The 20,316-nt window shown below is 44.4% G+C and overlaps 1 protein-coding gene across 2 annotated transcripts in view; it reads right to left on the bottom strand.

The window, feature by feature from the left end:
* PDE10A (phosphodiesterase 10A) overlaps positions 1–7,395 on the bottom strand; it is a gene marked incomplete at its 5' end in the record, with an annotated part of 178,855 nt that extends 171,460 nt beyond the window's left edge. For both annotated transcript variants that reach the window (XM_082756336.1, XM_082756337.1), the window contains one exon: positions 6,567–7,395. In XM_082756336.1, coding sequence (XP_082612462.1) covers positions 6,567–7,395 — 829 coding nt within the window. The remainder of the gene's footprint in view (positions 1–6,566) is intronic.
* Between the last annotated feature and the right edge of the window lie 12,921 nt (positions 7,396–20,316).

Below are 20,316 nucleotides of genomic sequence, written 5' to 3'. Positions count from 1 at the left end.
ACTTCAGGGGATTTTTTTCAATGTAAGTGGAAGCGTAAGAGGAAGGAAGAATGCTGGAATTATTAACAGCTGAATAAACTTTGTTAAGAGAAGTACAGGCCAACTGCAGAAGAGTTTGTTGATAATACAGAAACAAGGAATCAGATCAATAAGTGCTAATGAAAGCATTAAATCTTCATATTTTCCAGATGGAAGGTGGTTTAACTGGTCTTATAGATCCTGACAGTCTCTTCTTCAGGTCCCAACATCCAATAAGGTCAGATTACTACCGCTGCCTTTACGTTGATGGTTTTTATTATTATTTTAATTAGAAACCACCAAAGCGAGTATAAATTCTCTCAAGGCAGCAAGTATTATCAAAAAGCTTTCTCTTCTTTTTTAATTCTTGAGACAGAACTACTTTGAAAAGCCTCCAAGTGATACAGGAACCCCAATTCCACTCCTATCAAGCCATAAGATTTAGACATTTTATTGGCAACAGTCTCACTCGCACAGATTAAAACTTGCCATCAATGTCTTTTCTGAGAGAATATAAAATTTGGAAACAAAGTAAAAAAAAAAAAAAAAATCTCCTTTCTGCCACCTATTACACTTAGGATTTAGAAAGCATTCAATGGTGATAAATCGCTGGAAAAATTATATATAAAAATTACTTAACTCCAAAATAAAGGAGTTCCTTGTAAATATGTCAATAATACACTTTTCTGAAGTAACTCATACTCTTGCCAAGATTTTTTCCCCTAAGAACATAATTAGCATATTTCTAAGTTGGAAGACAGAATTCTCAGTGTGCAGTAACAGTAAAGATCGATTCACCAATTTACCATGAAAATTTGGAACTTGTTAATCAGAATATCCATCTCCTCTGCAAAAACAAAAACATTGTGAGCACTGTGGAATGTCAATTTGTTAACAAAATCATGACTTCGAACCTGTTACCTGCTTTTTGAACCGTCTAATTCATGTGTGCAACACATCAGTACATTGTCTGGCATGACAGAAGCCAAAATCTTTTATTAACATAAGCCAAGCTAATGGTTCCTCCCACACTAATTATAACAGTTTGACGAGAAATGGTGATGAAACAACAGAAATATGCTACTTTTTAACAAGCTTTTAAAAAGGGACCAGAAGAAGAAGAAAGGGAAGAAAAAATGAAAGTCCACCTCCCAGCTGAAAATCCTGTTTTCTGTTTTCTTACCTTGAAGTAACTTAGGAGGAAAAAAAAAAAAAAAAAAAAAAAAAAAGCACGTCATTGTTTAATGGAGGAGGTCAAAGCCAAGGCTTGATTTAACTCAATTGCCACATTTAACCACATCAACTTGCCACATCCCACAAGAAAAGCAAGGCTGAGCTGTGAGAGGCTGCAGATGGGAAAAGACAAAGTACTGGAAGGAGCTGTCAATCAGTAGGTGGCACTCTTCAAGCTCTGCCAGTAGGAAGCCAGGTACCAGCACAAGTGAAGACACATTGCACAGAAAAGTCTGGATCTTTAGGAGAAATATGAACAAGAAATAATGAGCAATCCTAACCATACCTGACGTTCATGGGGGATGCAATGGCTTCATTTCAATACTATAGACAGCAATCCTCGTATGTAGTCTCCAAAGTTCCTAGGAATTATAGCTTTTGAATGCTGTAAACATTTTGGATGAATGCTGCTGTATAAGAGAGTACTAAAACCAGTACTTCACGAAATTCTCCATTACATCCGCACAGAACACCCTGGGTGCAGTCTTATAGCCAATTATGCAGAATGAAGTCAAACTGGTGAATGATAAAAAGATATTTTAATGTAACAAAAATGCAGCATAATTATTTAGATTTTGCCACAAATGTTTTTCAGTGCTGTCCACCAAATTTGTTACAAAAGTAGAACATATGACTAAATCTTTTGAAATAATATATGAATTGCGACTCCTGCAATATATACTAGTGAAAACGTAGCCCACACACCTAAAGATTCAATTGTTTTTAAGAGTTAGATCAATACAAGACATGATAAAAATTAAAACATTGTTCCATAAAACAGGCGTTAAATTTTTCTGTTCCTCCAAATAGTCTTTCTTCATTTAACACTTATAGGCTTTTTTTTTTTTTTTTTTTTTTTTTTTTGTATTTTAAATACAGATCCAAATCAATGCACATTACTGCTCATTTGATGAAGCACTAAAGGAAGAGCAGATTTAGTAACAAAGTTTGAGTACAGGTACTTGTAATTGAAACAGCCAGCAGAGGGAGTATAAAACGAAACAAAAAATATGCAAATGCTTTTCTTCTTTTTATATTTTGTTTTACTTATGATGTTAGCTTTCTTTTAGAATAAAGCAAAAAGCATAAAACTAAAATATTTTAAAATATATAATTTTAAAACATTAAACGTAATGACTAGAAATGATAACGTTTCAAAGTAGCACTAAAAATTTTTGCTCATATTAGCTCTGCCAAACTGAATGACAATTTTAAATCACAGACAAGGTTAAAGACTGATCAACAACCTGCATAAGCCAGTTCCAAGTTGTAAACCCAGAGACAAAGAGACTCTCATTTTTAGTTTATGAATCCAAAACCAAATTCATGTTTCAAGAATTGAGAGAATAGAAAGTATGATGTATTTTTATTAGAATGCAGCACAAAATCTTACAAGTGAACAAAAATGTACTGTTGTACTGATCTGTACAACAGAAGGATTTTATAGAGATTAAGCCAAGTACACGCCCCAGATCATACATGGAAATGAGCATTTGTATGACTGTTTCAAAAGCCACTAAGTCATATACATGTATATGCTGAAATAAACACCCTTCTTTACACTTTCAGGTTCTCACCATATCTGGCTTAAACACCAACCAAAGGAGGAAGGACATGAACAGGGGTGACTGGAGCCATCAGCTCCAGTTTAGGAACTTAAGTTTAAGAACCTCGGATGAGCTGCCACCCTACTCTCAAAAGTGACAGAGACACCATCTCCCAAAGCATTTGCACTGTGCATAATTATTCCTTCCATGGTCCTTCTGAAACAAGGGACAAGCTTACTGAACTAGAAAGACTTTACCTACTTTCTCAAGGCTGACACTCACTATGTGCCCGCAAGCCACGAGGCAAATGTAGACAGCAAAGCTGAGGAGGCAAAGGGACTGTGGATTAGTTATTTCAAAAGTAAACTGTGTGCTTTATAGGTATTTTTACAAATGGTTGCTTAACTCAGACAAACACTCCTTCACTGTTAACTGGGTGCATTCCCTTCCTATGCTGTTTCCTTTTTCTCTCCAAACAGAACAGTAGTGCTTCTGAGCAGGATGCATGGTAGGACTATACAATAATGCAAAGCGGAGTATTACGACGCCCCAGTCCTGATGGGAACTGCTGAATGACACCACTTACCATCATAACTGCACACAGTTTCGGCCACAGTTCTGTTTCTCTAACCAATGTGGAGCCAGAATCCCTGGGGTGAAAACCAGGGATAATTCTGTTTTCTACATTAGCACATACATGTTAAGGATGGTTTAACCGCAAAAGGAAACTCTGTCCACCTGTATGCATGAGATTTGTTGCTGAAGATCAGCATTTGACTTAGAACACCCTGACTGCAAGTAATGAAGAGACAGACCAGAAAAAAATAAAGAAAAAAAAAGAGTCAAGCCAAGATTAACTTTCCCACCAGCACAGGTACTTGGAATACTTCTAACTTTATTTAAATTTTAATTATTATTTTCTCACACAATTACAGGTCTTATTGCATCTACTCTGTTAGTTTTACTCAATCTGAAAGTCTTGACATCTGTCACATGTAGTTGGTGGATAAACTTGCTGCATCAGAGAATGAGCAGATAAAACAACTCCACATAAAATATCCATACACTGGTAATACTCGCACCAAACAGGAAGATCCCGCAATGTAAAATATTAATATTTGATTTGTGCACAGCTTGAGAGACCTCTCGTGTAGAAGGAACATGGGACATCCTCCTGCAGGTAAGACATTTTACAAGAACCTGAATGCCTGGCAATGGGCAGCATCTTAAATACAGCAGAACACCAATAGAGAATTGATCCAGGATGGTAGATATTATACATCTCCCAAAACACTATGTGATGCACCACGTTACAGATTTAAAAAAATTCAGAACACCACACACCATACGCAGTTAATATAAGCCTCTGCAGTCCAGTGCTTTAATTGGAGTCTTAAAAAGTCAAATATGGAACAAACTGAATATTGCAGGATCTAACCTTTTAATAAAATCAGTAACTTCTAACAAAATCCTGATAGGAGTGCACGCGCATTGAAAGAGGTCAGACAAGAGGAACACATCTTCAGCAATTTCATTGGTCTTGAAGATGCTGTTTGGTGACTTTTAAGTCTCCCACCCAAAGAGTGTATCTCAATTCTCTTCCATACAGAACTCACCAGTTGCCCTCTGTAAAAGAAAAATGTTTAGACTTTGCCTCGAGCGTCAAAGAGTGTATGTATGTATACGTGTATGATTTAGAACCTAAAATACAATTCAAGAAACAAAGCCCATGAGATGCAGCACATAACCTTCATTATCCTATATCATTGTACCCTCTTGAGCACAATAATTATCTTCCTGCCGTACTGTAAGCAGGACTGTGTACAGTACTCCACACAGTTGGACGAGTGGTCTTTGTAATAGCCGCATCATAACCGAATAAAAGAGTATCTTGTTTGACTTCCCTCTGCTTCTCTTTCTTCAGCCTGGTTTCCAAGGGAAATCAGATTTATGCAAACACTTAGGGGGGGTGGGGAGGACTGGGGAGTGCTGTACAGATATGCATGCATGCACACACGTGGATGTCTGTCTGCCTGACCTCACTAATACCTTTTGAGCCCATTGGCCAGTTTCAACTACATTCAAGAGAGGAGTAGAGATATCACGCATTTAGGTTCTTGAAAGTTTCATGAGAGCAGGCTGCAGAGCACAGAAAAGTGTCTCCCCAGAGACAGGCTGCATGTCTTATTAGATGTCAGAAAACTCTCGGGGAAAAGAACCATTCTGCCCCTTTCCTGCCTGCAGGAAAATCCTCAAAGGTCACAACCAGTCAAAGATGACCAAGTTTCTTCCAGTCAAGTGTTCACAAAACAGCTCAAATTGAATTCATCGTTCCTTTTAAAATGTTGTTTTGAATAGAGCTGATGTTTTCCATGCCTTCTTTCTCTTGGTCTAGCATAAGAGAGAACTGCCCCCTACATGACACAAGTTCCCCTTGTTTCCCTTGCTCCCAAGACTACTTATTTTAAAGCATCAGAGTTGTGCTACTTGCATGACTAGCGCTCCACTCGTCTCAAACACGGAGAAAATAAAAACTAGAAGAGCTTAAGAATCCCTTCAGGCCTTAAAACTGAGCAAGTATATGGTTCTGTAGCATAATCAAATATTGCATGAAGTTTCCAAAGGACAATGGGGCATGTATATAGTGGTCTTTATACACCTCTACCATATAACAGAACAAGTACTACCACACTTGATAAAGAGAACTGGTAGGCAATAAGGAGGTTTCAGCTGACGTCTCTATAGCTCTTCTCACATCCTCCAGAAATACGTACACGCATGAACTAAATACTATGTACCTGTATCCGAAAAGCTACCCAACAAAAGTGAAAGCGTGCCAAGATACCATATCGCGAGTTCAGGGACACCTTAAGGCATAAATCTGTGACTTCAGAGATAGTCAGGCGAAAGAAGAAAAAAAAAAAAGTCACACCAGCCACAGCTGGTGGAAGCCACCCTAAAACCATACCGCTAGGTGACCGGCGGTGTCCGATGAAGCAGCGTTTCAGCCCGAAAGCACCGTGTGCCCCAAAGCCCTTCGCTCCTGCGGCTCCGCCACAGACCGGGAACCCCGAGACTGGGGCCGAGGGGCTCCGGGGAGATGCCCCCTCGAGACGCCCCCGAACGGGGGTCGCCGGCCCCGGGGGAGCTCGGGGCGCTCCGGGCGGGCCCCGGCAGCGCACGGCGAGCGCGGCCGTGCCCCGGCGGTCCCGCAGCGAAGCCCTGGCCGAGGAAAGGGGGCAGCCGGTGGCGAGGCTGTCTGGGGAGCCCCGAGCCCCCCGCGTGTGGCAGACCCGCCGGGAGGTGCGGGAGGATGCGCGGCGCTGCGCCCCGCTCGGTCCTCCGGTCCTCCTCCTCCTCGTCTTCCACCGCTTTTCTGCCGGCTGCCGAGACCGCGAGGCTTCCTCACCGCCCCTCGGAGCGAGCAGGGGGGCGGCCCCCGCTCCCCCGGTACCGTTGGTGAGGGAATTGAGCAGCACCAGGCAGCAGGCTGCTGACACGCACACCCGCGGCGTTACGCCCGGCGCCGGAGCGATGCGGATACGGCCGCCACAAAGCGCTCGGGCACGCCGAGCATCCCCTTTGTCCGTGCATCCTCGCCGCTCCTCCATGCGTCCACGCACGCCCCGCACACGCAGCCCCTTTGTGTGCTCGCCTCCCCCCCCCGCTCACAAAGAAAGCGATGCCCTTGCCTCTCCTCGCCGCATGCACCCAGCCTCGGACACGGCCCTTCGTCCCCCCCCGTCCTCTCCGCCGGGCGGTACCTACTTGTGTTCAAGAAACAGTCCGTAAACCTCCTAAAGCAGCTGGCAGAATTAGATCCATCTTCCATGTCTGGCCCTAGGAGCAGGGGAGCCGAGGAGGAGGAGAAGAAGAAGGCGCCTCTCTGCCGCTGCTGCCGCCTCGGAGTCCCGCTCCTGCCGGGGCCGTCGCCTCCTCGGATCCCGTCGCCGCGGGCTGCTGCCGCTGCAGCCCCGAGGGAATCGCAGGACCACGGGCGAGAGGCGGCCGGGGGGAGGAGGAGCCGGGAGTGGTGCTGCCGGGGGCCGCCGGCCGTGGAGCGGAGCAGCAAGCCCTGGATGGAGGAAGAAGAGAAGAGTCTCCTCCTGCCGCTGCCGCCTGGATGGGCGATCAAGTGAGCTGCTGCTGCCGCTGCTCCGCCAACATCTCTTCCTCCTCCTCCTCCTTCCCTCCCTTGCAGACTCGTGAGGTTAAAGGAAGACGAGGAGGGGAAACGAGGAGGCGGCGGCAAGAAGTAAAAAGAAGATGGAGAAGCGGAGGAAAAGGAGGGGATTGGAGCGAGGAAAGGAGCCGCCGCCGCTCTGGGGACGATGCTGGCGGAGGCGGCGGAGGAGGCTGTCCCTGCAGCGCGGCTCCCGCTGCTGCTGCTGGTTGTTAGGAGGAGAGAGAGGGAGCTGCAGGCAGCCGAGCCGCCTCCGGGAGCGGGGGGAGGAGGAGGAGACCCGCCGCTGCCTCCACCTCCGCCGCTCTGGCCATGGGAGTGGAGCGGGCGGCTGCCGGAGCCGGGCTTTTCCCCGGGTGCCGCAGCCAGGGGGGCCGAGGGGCGGGCTAAGAGCCGCTTCTCCGGGTTGGACATGCTTCCGCTCTTCCCTCCCTTTCGCCGTAGTTTAAGGCAGGACGTCTAGCAGAGACACCGGAGTAGGCAGAGAGGGGAAGCCGCGCAAGGACGGAGCAAAACGAGAGGCGACCGCGGTCCGGTCCTTCGCTCCCTCCGGCAGCCCCCGGCCGGCACCGCCCGTGCACCCCGGCCCCCTCCGTCCCGAAATCCTCACATTCCCGGTCCCCCTTTAGGCCGGAGAGGGACGCGGCGCTACCGACCGCCGAGCGGCTCCGATCCCCTTTTAAAGTCCGCTTCTCCTCGTGCTCCCGCCTCGCCTTCACAGCGAGAAAACGCTAACAAGCTGTATTTTCTTCCAGCAACGCAAATATTGCCCCGTATGTGCGTGCGCGTCTGCAAAGAGGCAGATAAAATCACTGCAGTGCCGCTTCCAATACCGAGCCCGGCCGCCAGAAAACGCCCACTGGCGGAGCGATCGCTTCCCAAGCTGCCTCCCTTCCTCCCGCTCCCAGCCGCACACCCAGGAGCTACGGCACAACGCTTACCTAAAGGGAACGCAGGCAGAAACGCGAGGAAAAGACCCTCCCTATGCGGCCTCGGCACCCGAAGCGGCGATTTCCAGCCGCCCCGGGCGAAAGGCGGGCGCCCTGGGGCGCCTGGCACGAAGCCGCCGGGGAGCGGACCCTGGGTGCCCGCAGAGCATCGCCCCCCGCTCCCCGGGGATAGGGCTCGGGCCGCTCCCCCGACGCCCCGCACCGCACTCGTGTGTCCCCCCTCTCCCCTTTCTCCGCCGGGGGCCGGCAGCCCCCAACCCCGTGTCTCTCAGCCCCCCAAGCCGCCCCCCCCCGGCTCCCCACGGTCTACCTGGGAGCCGGCCCCGGAGGCTGCGGTAGTCCCCGTGCCCTGACCTCGCTCCCCAGCGCCCGGTGCCCGCCGCTCCGGAGCGGGCCCCGGCGAGCCGCCCGCCCGGAGGGGTCCCGGGACGCGGCAGGAGCCGCCCTCCCGCTGTGCCGTCCCGACAGGACCGGGACGGGGATGGGGACGGGGAGAGGGACCAGGACGGGGCTTTCCAGCACTGCCCGGAGCTGCCCCGGTTCAGCCCTCCCGGGCCGGTAGCGCGGAGCCCCGGCCACGCTCAGGCGTCCCGCAGGCGGCACCCCCAGGAGAGGCCGGCCCCAGGGGAAGCCGGGGGGGACCCCGAAACGGAGCGGGGCCGAGGGCAGCGCTCAGAGCCCCCGCGGCGAAGATTTCGTTGTCGCCCTGAACCCGCTGAGCGCAGGGCGCAGCTGAGGGGAGACGGAGCTCGGAGCCCGGCGGGGGTGCACTCAGGCCGGCCGCCCCCCGAGTTGGGCCAAGGGGGCGACACGGGGAGCAGAATAGGTAACGCGGGGAGCACAGGATACGATACGGGGAACCGGCAGTCCGCTATTTGGGCTGCCCCTTGCCCGCTCCGCTACCCGGCGGCGGCGCTCACCTGTGCGCCCCGCCCGGCCGGGGCTCTGCCTCCATCCCTCCCTCTTCTCCTTCCCTCCCTCCCCGCCCGCCGCAGGTGTGTTCCCCTCGCAGGTGTTCCTCTCTCCGGTTATCGCCGGCAGAGCTCCCTTTCCCTACTCCCCCGGCATCCCAGCGGAGCGGCGGCGGCCGCTCCGCTGCGCTCCCGAGAGCGCCCGGGGAGGGTTCCCGGGGGGTCCCGCCGAGCCCCCGCCACCCTCCCGCCCCGGGGCAGGAGGGTCCCGTCTCCCTTCCTCGGCCCCGCTGCAGACACGCCACCAACCTGTGCTTCTCGTCCCGATTTTAAAGTCTTGCCGCGGTTTAGCCGCGCCGTTTCAGGACTTCGGTTAACGTTAGAAAAAGGACGATGTTCCACGCTGGGGGCCGATTTGCGATATGGTCATCCGGCAGCACACGAAATAAGGTGTTTCTCTACAAATAACAACGCTTTCAAATGAAATCCCGCGTGCAGCTCGCTGAACGTTAGCTGCCAGCGGGAAACAAGCCCCGGACTCGCAAAGAGGTTCAAACGCCAAACCAGATTAAAGAGTCACTTAAAAAGAAAAATACAGAGCAAAACAACTCACAGAGGGGCAGGTTTTACTAAACTGCTTTCATCTATATGGTTCCTGAAACCTGCTGCTGCTCAAAAATCTTGAACCGAAATACAGAAAGATGCATCAGCTTCTGCGACACATTTTCCTGCAGTATACTTCACTTTATCAGTACAGTTTAATAACTTCAATTTCAGGTATCTATTCGTGCGAGCTGCTTTTATTTCTTTAAAACCAGCCATTATTTACCTGCTTCGCACAGACAGCTTTCCTCTCGGAACTGCTGGGGGATCACTGGGGAGCCAGCAACTATTTAAATTCTCTGAGAAAAAAGGCTTAGCGAATGGAAACAAAACTTTAGTGAATTGTGCTTGGTTGTTGCAGTCTGTTTGCTTAGCAATTAACAAATTGTATTTTGTTAGTATTAGAAAATCTGTAATGCCAAATTATTGAAATTGAAAGGGAGAATGAAATTGAAATGACTGAGCATTCACCTGAAAAAGTGAAAGGTGCTCCTTTACACAGATTAGTCCCAAATTGTTCTTCTGTCAATACCAAATTACTGAAACTACATTGACAATTTATAATTGTAGAAATCTTGTTTGACTATGCTAATTTATGCAGAATTCCTCTATTGTTGGTCATCCAAACTACAGTTGTTCAAATATCACTGCCTGAAACTGGATATCTGAGTATTTATATAAGGAATGTGAATTTTGCATACATAAATATGCATGTGTATATTCAACAAAGTAGGCAAAATACATTTTGATTTGTAAGAAATCAAATCTTCTAGACAAACAGCTTTCAGGTTAAGGGTTATTGGCAAACTGTTCATTTGATTATTATTCATTAGCCATTGGCAATTCATACCTGATTGGTCACCTGCTTCTTGGCAAGGCAGGCAAAAGCAATTATAGAAGAAACATTAGATGACAATGAAAATTAATTTTCAAGATAAATACATATGGATTTGTAAAATATATTGATTTGCAGACAGACAAATATGCTTGGTTTTCATCTAAATATTTGGGAATAAATTAGCAATGAATCACATTTGCTTGTTCCCCCATATATCTGTAAATCTGATTTTTCATTGTTCAGAGCATAACAATTTGCATCACCAGAGCAACGATGCCACTGATGCAGCTGTGGTACTAACCATACGTCCACTTCATTTGCCAGAGAAGTCTCAGCAACTCCAATAGGAAGTTTTGATCTGGAACAGTAAGCTTTGCTATATCATCCCATGAAAGGATTTTTTAAATTCTGAAACACAAATAAATGCAAATTAGAACACTCTTATGCATCCACTTGCATTAGATGCAAGGGCTCTGTTATCAATGTGTTGTATCAGGAGCACTGTGGGCAAAAATCTTTGGTTGCATTTGTGTGTTTAAATGCAATTTCACAATAGTTTAGAAGCCGGAGCTCTCACTGGAGCTGTCAGTCATTTTAGCGCACATCATACTTACAGGAAAAGGCCTGTTTAGAAAGCAGCAAATAAGTCTGTTTGGCAATAATTTGTCAATATTAATCAAAATACTTACAGGAAAACATTGTTGTAATTCATTTCCCCCCCCCTCCCTTTTTTTTTTTTTTTTTTATTAAATGCAGCTTAAAAACAAACACTTATTCATTCCAGGTCTGTCTGCTACATTTCAGCAATGACTGACTCATCTTTTATCTGGTCCCACTCTTTTGCCTCGTAAATCACCTTATCTCACTCATCATCCTTATATTCTTAGAGACCCCTCTATGATGCAAGATCAATTCCTTGGAAGAAAAAAGAAATGGGATAAGACATGATGGGGAAAGAGAGTTTATAAAGATCCAGGGTGGCAGCAGTACAGGAGCTGACTGAACCAGCCTCCTGAAGGTGGCTGAGGCAGGAGCAGCAGCAATGAAATACACAGAAGGCAACCTACTGGAAAGGTGGGGGGCTGCAAACTGAGGAGGGAGAAAAGGATAAATGCAGCTAAAACCCAAGCTTCAGGGCTGAGTAAAGAGAGCCCTATATTAAATCCCTTATGGAAAAGTCCTGTGCAAGTTAATAAAAATAACTGCATTTTTTCCTAGGTATTTTCAGCTAAATGATCTTACAGAATACAATAATTATTACCCAGCTACTGAATTGCTGTCACAAATGAGAAACCTACAGGAAAGACATTGTTCCCTAGTCTTATTCTGTAAACCTTTAGAGCAATTTATACAGAAACCTATTTCACAGGGGATTGTTTTTACAAAGGATTGTTCTCAAACACTGTATGCATGCAAGGAGTAAACTTGTTTAAAGGCTATGTGTCAGTCGTTTTCTTTGATTCCTACAAGCATTTACATAAGTCACCACTTTTCCACAAGAATATTAACTGAGTGCTGACACCATGCAAACGTGGGTTCGCATTGCTGTGTGTGCCAGCAGCCATCTTGGAAGCACTTGGTGGAGTTGGGAATTACCTAGTCCAGAAGCAGAAGAAATACTCTGAGATCCAACATGAACTGCAATTCGTTCAGCAAGTCAAAACAACACAGTTTTTAAGATGTCCAGGTCTGTTCAGAGGTAACTGACATATGGAAAAAGAAAAAAAAAAAGTAAATATATTGTTTGCTTTCAGTAGTTTGTTCAGCTCTGCTTACGTTGCTTCATTTTCTGCTCTGCAAGGCGACAACTGAAAGGTTAGACAGCTAGAACCATAAGTCATACAAGTGACACAGTATGTGATCTATGAGGGTTAATACCTCAGTTATTAAAGCTGTGAAGACCATGTCTTTTCCTGGCATATTTTTTCCTTTCAGAAACAAAACTATGCAAAATTTTCAGTATATATGTATTTATTTTTTTAGGGAAAAAAATCCAAGTCTTTATGAAAAAAAAAGGGGGGGGGAGAGGAATACTTCTTGTGCAAGGACATTTTAATCTGAAAATTTTCGGGTAAATATAATGCTACATATTATATTGTTAGGAAATGCAGAAGATGAATTTTAAAAGAAATAAAAAGCTAGTGTTAATGCACAAAGGATGCGTTGTACTGTGGATTTGTTTCCTTTACAAGACTACATGAGTAGCTAAAGAAAGCCATCTTACCATCTACCATGTTGTGCTGTCCAATGCAGTACAAAGATCAGATATTTATGGGTTTTATTATAGGCTGTTCAGTAAAGCAAACAGTTGTTTAAACTACTTTGTTAAAGAAAGAAGAAAACAAAAAAAAAAAAAAAAAAAAAAAAAAAACAAGCACAAAAGCATTTTCTAAATTAAAACTTCAACAGTAGCTATCTTGACGGATCCTTTACAGATAAACCAAAAGCACCATAAACAGTGTAAGCTTTTTGCTATAAAGACCATCTTTTGAACCATATCTAGCACAACAGGATACTGGCTTGGGACCAGGGCCTCTTAGGTAGTAATGAAATACAAGCAGCAAACAACATAACAGTTGGCATGGTAGGCAACAGCACTGTTGTTACCTAACACTAGCAGAATAACATATTTTATTGCAACAAAGATAAATAAGGTTATCAGGATTTTTGTAATTTTCTATTTCCATATAGAAACCTTCTAGAGTTAACGTATGGCTGGAGAACACTGTTATAATTTCCTGTCTGCTAGAGCAATAAGTTATTTGAATTATCTGCTTAATTAGTACATACAAATTTTAACCTTTCCATGAATTAAAGTTACTTTAGAATTACTTTATAATTAACAGACTTAAGAAAAATCCTAAAGAAATAAGAAGTTAATAGTGCCCTATCTTTTGTTCACCCCACTTTGAGATGTGCTAGCATGTAATACAGATCAGATGGTGCCATTGTCACAATAGGGATGCCAACGTTCCCCCATGGCCCTATCTTGAAACTCCCCTCTTCATCTTCCCCAAAATTTCCAACCACTAAAAATAAGCAGACTTTTCCCTGACACAGTTTGCACAGTTCACAAGAAGTCCTACTGCCCCAGCATTGGCAAACTGATAGAACTTGTAGTATCAGTTTTAAGCTTAAGCATAAGACTTTGTTCTAGCCTAAACCCACAGCTGACTCGTCTTTGATATTGACAGCAGGTGCAAAAATAAATGAAGAGACTGAACCCAGACTTTAGAATTACCTACAGAGAGAAGCAAAATGTATGTTGAATTCAAGTACCCTGTTGTGAACATCACTCAGATGGAAGCAAGTTTCTCTTTTTACAACAATGGTCCCTCCTTTTCATTTTAATTTCTCTTTTGTTTTCAACTTTCTGACAAATCCCATTTCCCTCAGTAACTACCATGTTCCCCTCTGGGAAGAACAGGGCTATTGCTCCATCCCCATCTGTTAAAAAGGTCAATCCTGGAACTGTGTCTCCTGATAGTTAAATGTAGTCACTACCCTTCAGAGTTAACGCTCTGATGAGACGAATAGTACAAATAAATGCATACTTCTAGAAACCATGGGCTTAAAAACTTCTTTTTTTTTTTTTTTTTTAAAGTATTTTTGTTTTGATCCTTGCCCTGTTTCTTGGTGGAAACATACCCTTGCCATCCTGAAAACTAAAGCCCTTGACTTTGAAATGAAAGCTTGGATTCCTCAAGTTTGTGGTGCAGCCCACAGCTCTCCGGTGTGCACTTAAGCAGATGCCACTGTAACATGCATTCATCCAATACTACAGTCAGACTAGTAATATTGAGAAAACTTTAGTCTTTAAGTAACTTGTCTCTATCTCATCCTCATTTTAACAACCAACCAATTCAACGCAACTTACCTCCCCATATGTACCCACTATAGATATATCCCTGCTGTCTTTATATACCACCGTATCTTCCTATCTTTTTCTTTCCTGTTGTTACACCTGTAGGTTCTCTGTCACTCTTCTCTTTCCTCTCTCTCCTCTCCCTCTCTCTCCCTCTCAAAAACACAGACCCAGTATTTCTCTAGCTGCAGAATCACCATAACAGTAGAGATTTCCTTTGGAAAATAGTTTAAGATCAACATGAATAAAAAAGTAAGAAATAACCAGAAACCATGAAACCACGTAGAAAGCTGGGATAGTACTGCCACTGTCATTGAACAAATACACTCTCACATGTGCAACCCCAGACCAGTGCAGACAAGCTTTATTTGATTCAACACAATTTTCGTCAAGAAAAAAAAGACACCACTGCCATGCACTTTTCTTCATTCTCTTTTATCTGCCTACTTATTCCCCATTATCTCCTTTGCCATGATCCAGCATATCCTTTTACTCTGAGAGGTTTCTTTTCCCTGTGCAAGGACCCTCAGTCCTTCGCTCCAGTCCACTATTTCTCCCCACACTGCCACATCTCAGCAAACAAACGTCACTCTGGCAGCTCTTCACCTGCCTTGTCCTTGTGGCTTACCAAGTCTTTCCCCAGAAGAAGCTCTTCCTCCTGCCCCTCAGCTGGCAGGGCTCCATGGAGAGCCCTGGCCCTCACTGAGGAATGGGGACTCTTCTCAAGCCTTGGGGCAGCTGCTGAGGAAGAGAAAGGAGAGAAGCTGCTTGTGCTCCTCCTATTTAAAAAAATAAATTAAATTACATTCAGTAGGTATACTTGACAGCAGTCCTGTTCAGGCTAGGAAGCTTGTTAGTCCTGCTAACCATCCAGGTTTGGGATTTTAAAATATATTGCTTTATTATGTAGAAATTAAATAGAGTAGTAGAGTGCAAAACATTGCAACTATTTTGGGACAGAACAGACCTGGGTATCTAGCAGATTTTTACAAATTGTTTATTTGAACAAATCATTTAAGGTTTTGTTTGTTTGTTTCCCTCATTTTCCTGAAAATCCCTGCACCTGAAGATAAAAGCAGAAGAGAAAGCATGGTGATACCCCCTCTACACCATCCCTAGCTCAGCTTTCTCTTGCTGGATGCAGCCTGCAGAGAGGGAAATGCTGCACCTGTCCGACTGTTTCCAAGACAAAGCAGCAATGTGGATCCCACCTGATCACAGAACTCAGAATCCCAAAACTGAGAAAACTTTTGGCAATCCCTCTAGTTCGCAGTTTCTAAAAGCAGAAATAAATCATACAGTAGTCCCAACACCCGGGTTACATCAGACTGTTTCTGCATCTGATCTGGCTCATGCACACGCAGATACAATTATCTATCATTACATATTTTTTTTAAGTACAGATTGACGTCCAGACTAAACAAGCCATTAATGCAGGAGCAACTCTGCCTTTATTTCTGGAGAAAGGGTTCCTTTGTGAGACCGCAAACCTTCCATTTAACCTAAAGCTCTATGTGGGGTTTTTCACCCGTGGTTAGTCTAACCTAAGTTGTGGTTTAGCTGAATGCGGCTTCACTAAACAAAATCTAAAGGATTTTGTTAGAAAAGCAGAACTTCTGGTGCCAGTAGCTTTCATTGCCTGTCAGCCCTTGTCCTGCCCATGGCTTTGCACAACACAAACTCAAACTCAAACATGGATGCCATTTCCCTTGCCTACAGAACTATCAGAGTTGAATTCCTACCTTTTTCAGCCCCTTGGTGCTCCAAAATAGCAGTCTACCATTAGCCCAGCTTTAACTGATCCATGGGACAAGGGTTTAACTGAGAGGGAAGGGGAACCACAGGAGCCTTTAAAGCAGGAAGGAAACAAAAAGGAAACAACCAGGCCGAATTTCAGTGGGAGGAAGCAGAGCGTGCTATGGAAGCAAACCCAGCGCCTCCCCGCCTTGTGGCTGGGCTGCATGGAGCCCATCCTCTGTTCCAGGTCAGTGAAGTTATGAACCAGCAGTCTGACAGCAATCCCCAGATCCTTGAGGTCAGTCCTTGCTGCCGTGGACTGGTCACACATCAGCTACACCGCTTCCAATACGTCAGCAAAGTGGTCATTCAGAGTCTTTCTCTTCCTCCTCATTTCCAGCCAGAACAAACGTATGCTCGTTTCTGTTGGATCAGCTTTTTCTTCTGGCTTTCAATATCTCCTCTGTCTCCTCGACATTTGGTATTTAAAAGGACCAGTAATATCATCTTCCTCAGACTTCATTTTCTTTGATTAATCAAAGAAAACTCTTTTAGCTCCCTCAAGAAATAGTAACTCCTGGTCTCCTGATCGTTTTATGAGCCCTTCACCACACCTTTTCCACCTGGAATTCATTGTTCCTCTCCACAGGAGACTAAAACAAGGCTCATTGCAGTGAGCTCTCATTAAGGTTTTGTAGATGGCTTAAGCACTTCCCCAGTTCTTCTGGAAAAACTTTTGCCCGGTACATCGTGGTTGCAATAATGTGGGGGGTAGTCATTGTTACCCAAGTCATTTTGTGATGAGCAGTCATGAGGGCTTTATTCTTGTTTGTTTCTAACTGATGAGCTCAGAGGCAAAATTCTTAGAGGTCCCCAGGTGAATGATTTTGCACTTTGTACTGTTACGTTTCAGCCTGTTTCTATTAGTACAGGCTTTAGAGTTCTCTGAATCATTCCAAAATCTGCTCTAGTTCCCCTCTGTGCAGACAATGGGCTCTCAAATTTTATAATCAATAAACTCTGCTAGCACACCCTTTCTTGCATGCAGGAAATAAAATATGAAAACAGCTTAGTCCCCCCCAGAAAATCTTGCTAAATTCAACTCATAACCTTCATTATGCCAGTGTTGCAATTGCCCTCCCTTCAGCTGTAAACACTTAACTTTATTCACAGGTAGTCTAAAGCACCCAAAGCTTCTGCAGACTTGACAAACACTCAAAGCATAGCCTGAGACCCCTGCAGAACAGGGAAGTATTATTCAAGAATGTTGTCTTGCAGAGGAAAAAACACACAGCAGTTTTTCCCTGAAGTTGTGCAGGAAGATTTTAAAAAGAGCTCTAAAAGAGAGCTGAAAGAATGAGACAGAAGTGTCCTGGTTCCCCCTCTACTCCTCTGTCTGCAACATCACTCTGTTTTCTTATCCATCGCACGTATGAGGAAGGAGCCCAGGCTGGGGCTGGCTTTAGGCAGAGGCAAAGTAAGCAGATCCCAAAAGCCGCAGACTGCCAGAGGGCACCTGGCTGCCTGCTCTGCCCTTCCAGGAAGGCGAGCAGACGAGCTCTGCAAGCAGGGTAGCCACCCAAGGAGCGCAGCTCCAGCCCTGCCTTAAAAGCCTCCTGCTGTTTCAGCCGCTGAGGGTATGATCACAATGCATGGCTTGTCCTTACTGCCTGCTGTCATTCTTTTTTAAGGAAAACAAATTTGTGCTCTCCTTTGTTTTCTCTCTTCCCATGGTCATTATATGTGACACTAAACAGTTTTTAAAGCAAACCCTCAGATCTAACAGAAGTCTAATTTTTCAAATCCACACTCAGCGCTGAGATCAAACCATCCCCCCTCAGCTGTGAACCACCAGCCTTGTGTGCAAGACCCCTCTACAGGACATTCAATTACAAAGAACATAAATTTAACTCAATTTAATCTGAGAAGAAATTTAGAAACTCCAAGCAACAGTAACCAAACTGTTGTTTGATAGGGAAAAAAAAAAAAAAAAAAAAGAAAAAAAACACTCTTGGTTTGTTTTCTTGTTCGTAGGGAGCTATAAAGCCTCCACCTCCCCATCTCCTTTGGTGACACATACCTTCTCGTAAGTGAGAGCTTGTTCTCTGCCATCAAATACCTGTCCTGTCCTGAGCACAGAAGGAAGATTCACACTAGAGATTAGTGTCAATATTAACAGCTTTCATGAGATTGCTGCCTTACACTGCCAAGTGAAAATATTTGATCCACGTGAGCTGCGTGGAAGCATGGCACACAGTCTGATGTGCTTCCAAAGCTTTTCTTAGACTTTTCCAATATTTGAGTTTCAGGCAGCAGTGTGAATGTAACTGACAGGGCAGCAGCTGATACAGTTGTACTGACCTGCACTCCATTTTGGGACACAACTGACCCAACCATGGCAGGATTTAATACAGCTGCTACTTCTGTGTATACCCTGCCAGACTGTTTTTTTCAAGACATTTCGAAATAGCTGTTGTTTTGCCTAATAACAACAACAAAAAGGTAATTCACACTATCACTCTTCCATGAAACTCAGAATAGTTACGTTTCAACAAAAATATTTCTCTATAGAAAAGGGATCTCATTTCATAGCCCATACTACTTCCCCCACTCTCTATAGTACCTTAAGGAAATGTGAGAATAAATGTAGGAAGGAATGTAAGAGATCTAGAAATCTGATGTATGAAAGTATACAAAGGAGAAAGGAAAAACAGCTGTGTTATCAGATGGCAGGTTAAAATTCAGGAGGAAGGGGAAAGGTAAAGGAAAAGCAAGTGGAATCACTATCCCTTTTGGGGGAGCCCTGGAAAAGGATGTACCATCTTTATTTAAAAAAATAAATAATAATAACAATAATAATAATAATAACAATAATAATAGTAATAAATATAGCTGTTTAGCTTGCAGTTATTGTAAATCCCACCAGACCATTGCAGTAGATTCAGGCAATCAGAAATACGATTGTCTTAATGAACCCTTCATTTTTTTACGAACCAACTCATAAAACAGTCTTCCTGATGAGAAGTTCAAGCTGAATGGTGATAATTCACTCACTTATCCACGAGAAAGACTGTGTCCTCACTACGGCTGAAACCTCGTGCCTGCTTCCTTTCTCCTTTGAGCCAGCATAAAGCCACTGACTTCAATGGATTCCGTTATTTCTGCCACAATAAAAGAGTCAGACCGCCTGGTTTTGGCCTTTCCTTCCATCCCATCCCTTGCCTCCCTACCTTTTTCACTCTTTGTACTACTCTCTTTTTTTTCAGTTTCAAAGCCTCTCCAACTGTGGCTCACAGGGATCTGGCTGAGATGAAGTTCTCTTTCTAGGGCAAAAACCACTGCAAGTTATCTAAGCACTATGCTGCAGGCAAGTACTTGCTGCAGTTACATGGGAAAAGAAGTACATAGTTGCCTGTTGAATGCTGGGGAGTGGGGGAAGACTTCAGGAGCCCCCATATAGGTACCAGGGTTAGAATTGCATGAAATGAGCAGCATTGAACAATTTCAAGCCCACCACTCCAATTAGATGAATCCACCAGATGGAAAATTACTTACAAAGCTAGCAAGACTGTCATATTTTGCTGATTCTTCAACATGTGCCTTCCAAGCATGTTTGAAAACAAAACAAAACAAAACAAAATCTTCAGAAAGCCAGGGAAAGCAGAATTACAACTGGGCTTTTCACACATGAGAGCAAAACAAACTACCCACATTGTTAGACTCAGTCTTCATTGCCTAAGGTAAATTTTTCAAGCCCTGCATTAACTGTTGAATGAAAGGGATTTCTTCAGAGTTCTTTTATTTCTAAAAGCAAAACAGGTGGAGCAAAATGAAGAGATGCTATATGAAAGCCAGTTTGTACTTAATACATTGAAAAAATTATTTAAGTTTTGTTATTCCCTTGTGTCCCTGTCTGATTAGGTAACACCACCAGTTACAATGGGAATAATTATGACCTTGCAAATATCTTCAAAACCGTTATGTCCTGCTGTTTGGGAAATATTTTGTTCGGTTGCAGAAAAGCTTATTTGAATTTTACTTTTGGCATCATTTTTGTATTGTATTTCCTATAACATCCCAATGGAATGGGCTTTTGACTCTACTGGTACACATTTATGATCACACTTTTGTCAGAGGTTTGCATATTCCAAGTGCAAACACTGATCATCCTCGTCTGACAGGTCATTTCAGCCCACGTTTAATCCTTGGAACATTTTGTTCTTGTGTGTTTAAGGACTCTGTGAACACTCGGTACATACAATCGGCTAGGCACACAGAACTATCTAAATAATTAACACTAAATACTGAGGTGTAACCAAGCGCTTGTGCACAGTGATTGTACCTGGTTGTTTTCAGAAAGTCGAGCAGTCAGGATATGTGGAGTAGTTAATAACAAAAAGGGTTCACTTCTTTTCCAGAAATGCTAAAACT

The sequence above is a fragment of the Aythya marila genome (assembly GCF_965140915.1).
Source record: "Aythya marila genome assembly, chromosome: 3".
NCBI classification, from domain to species: domain Eukaryota; kingdom Metazoa; phylum Chordata; class Aves; order Anseriformes; family Anatidae; genus Aythya; species Aythya marila.
The sequence above is the reverse complement of the archived record's forward strand: the minus strand, read 5'-3'. Positions and strand labels throughout refer to the sequence as shown.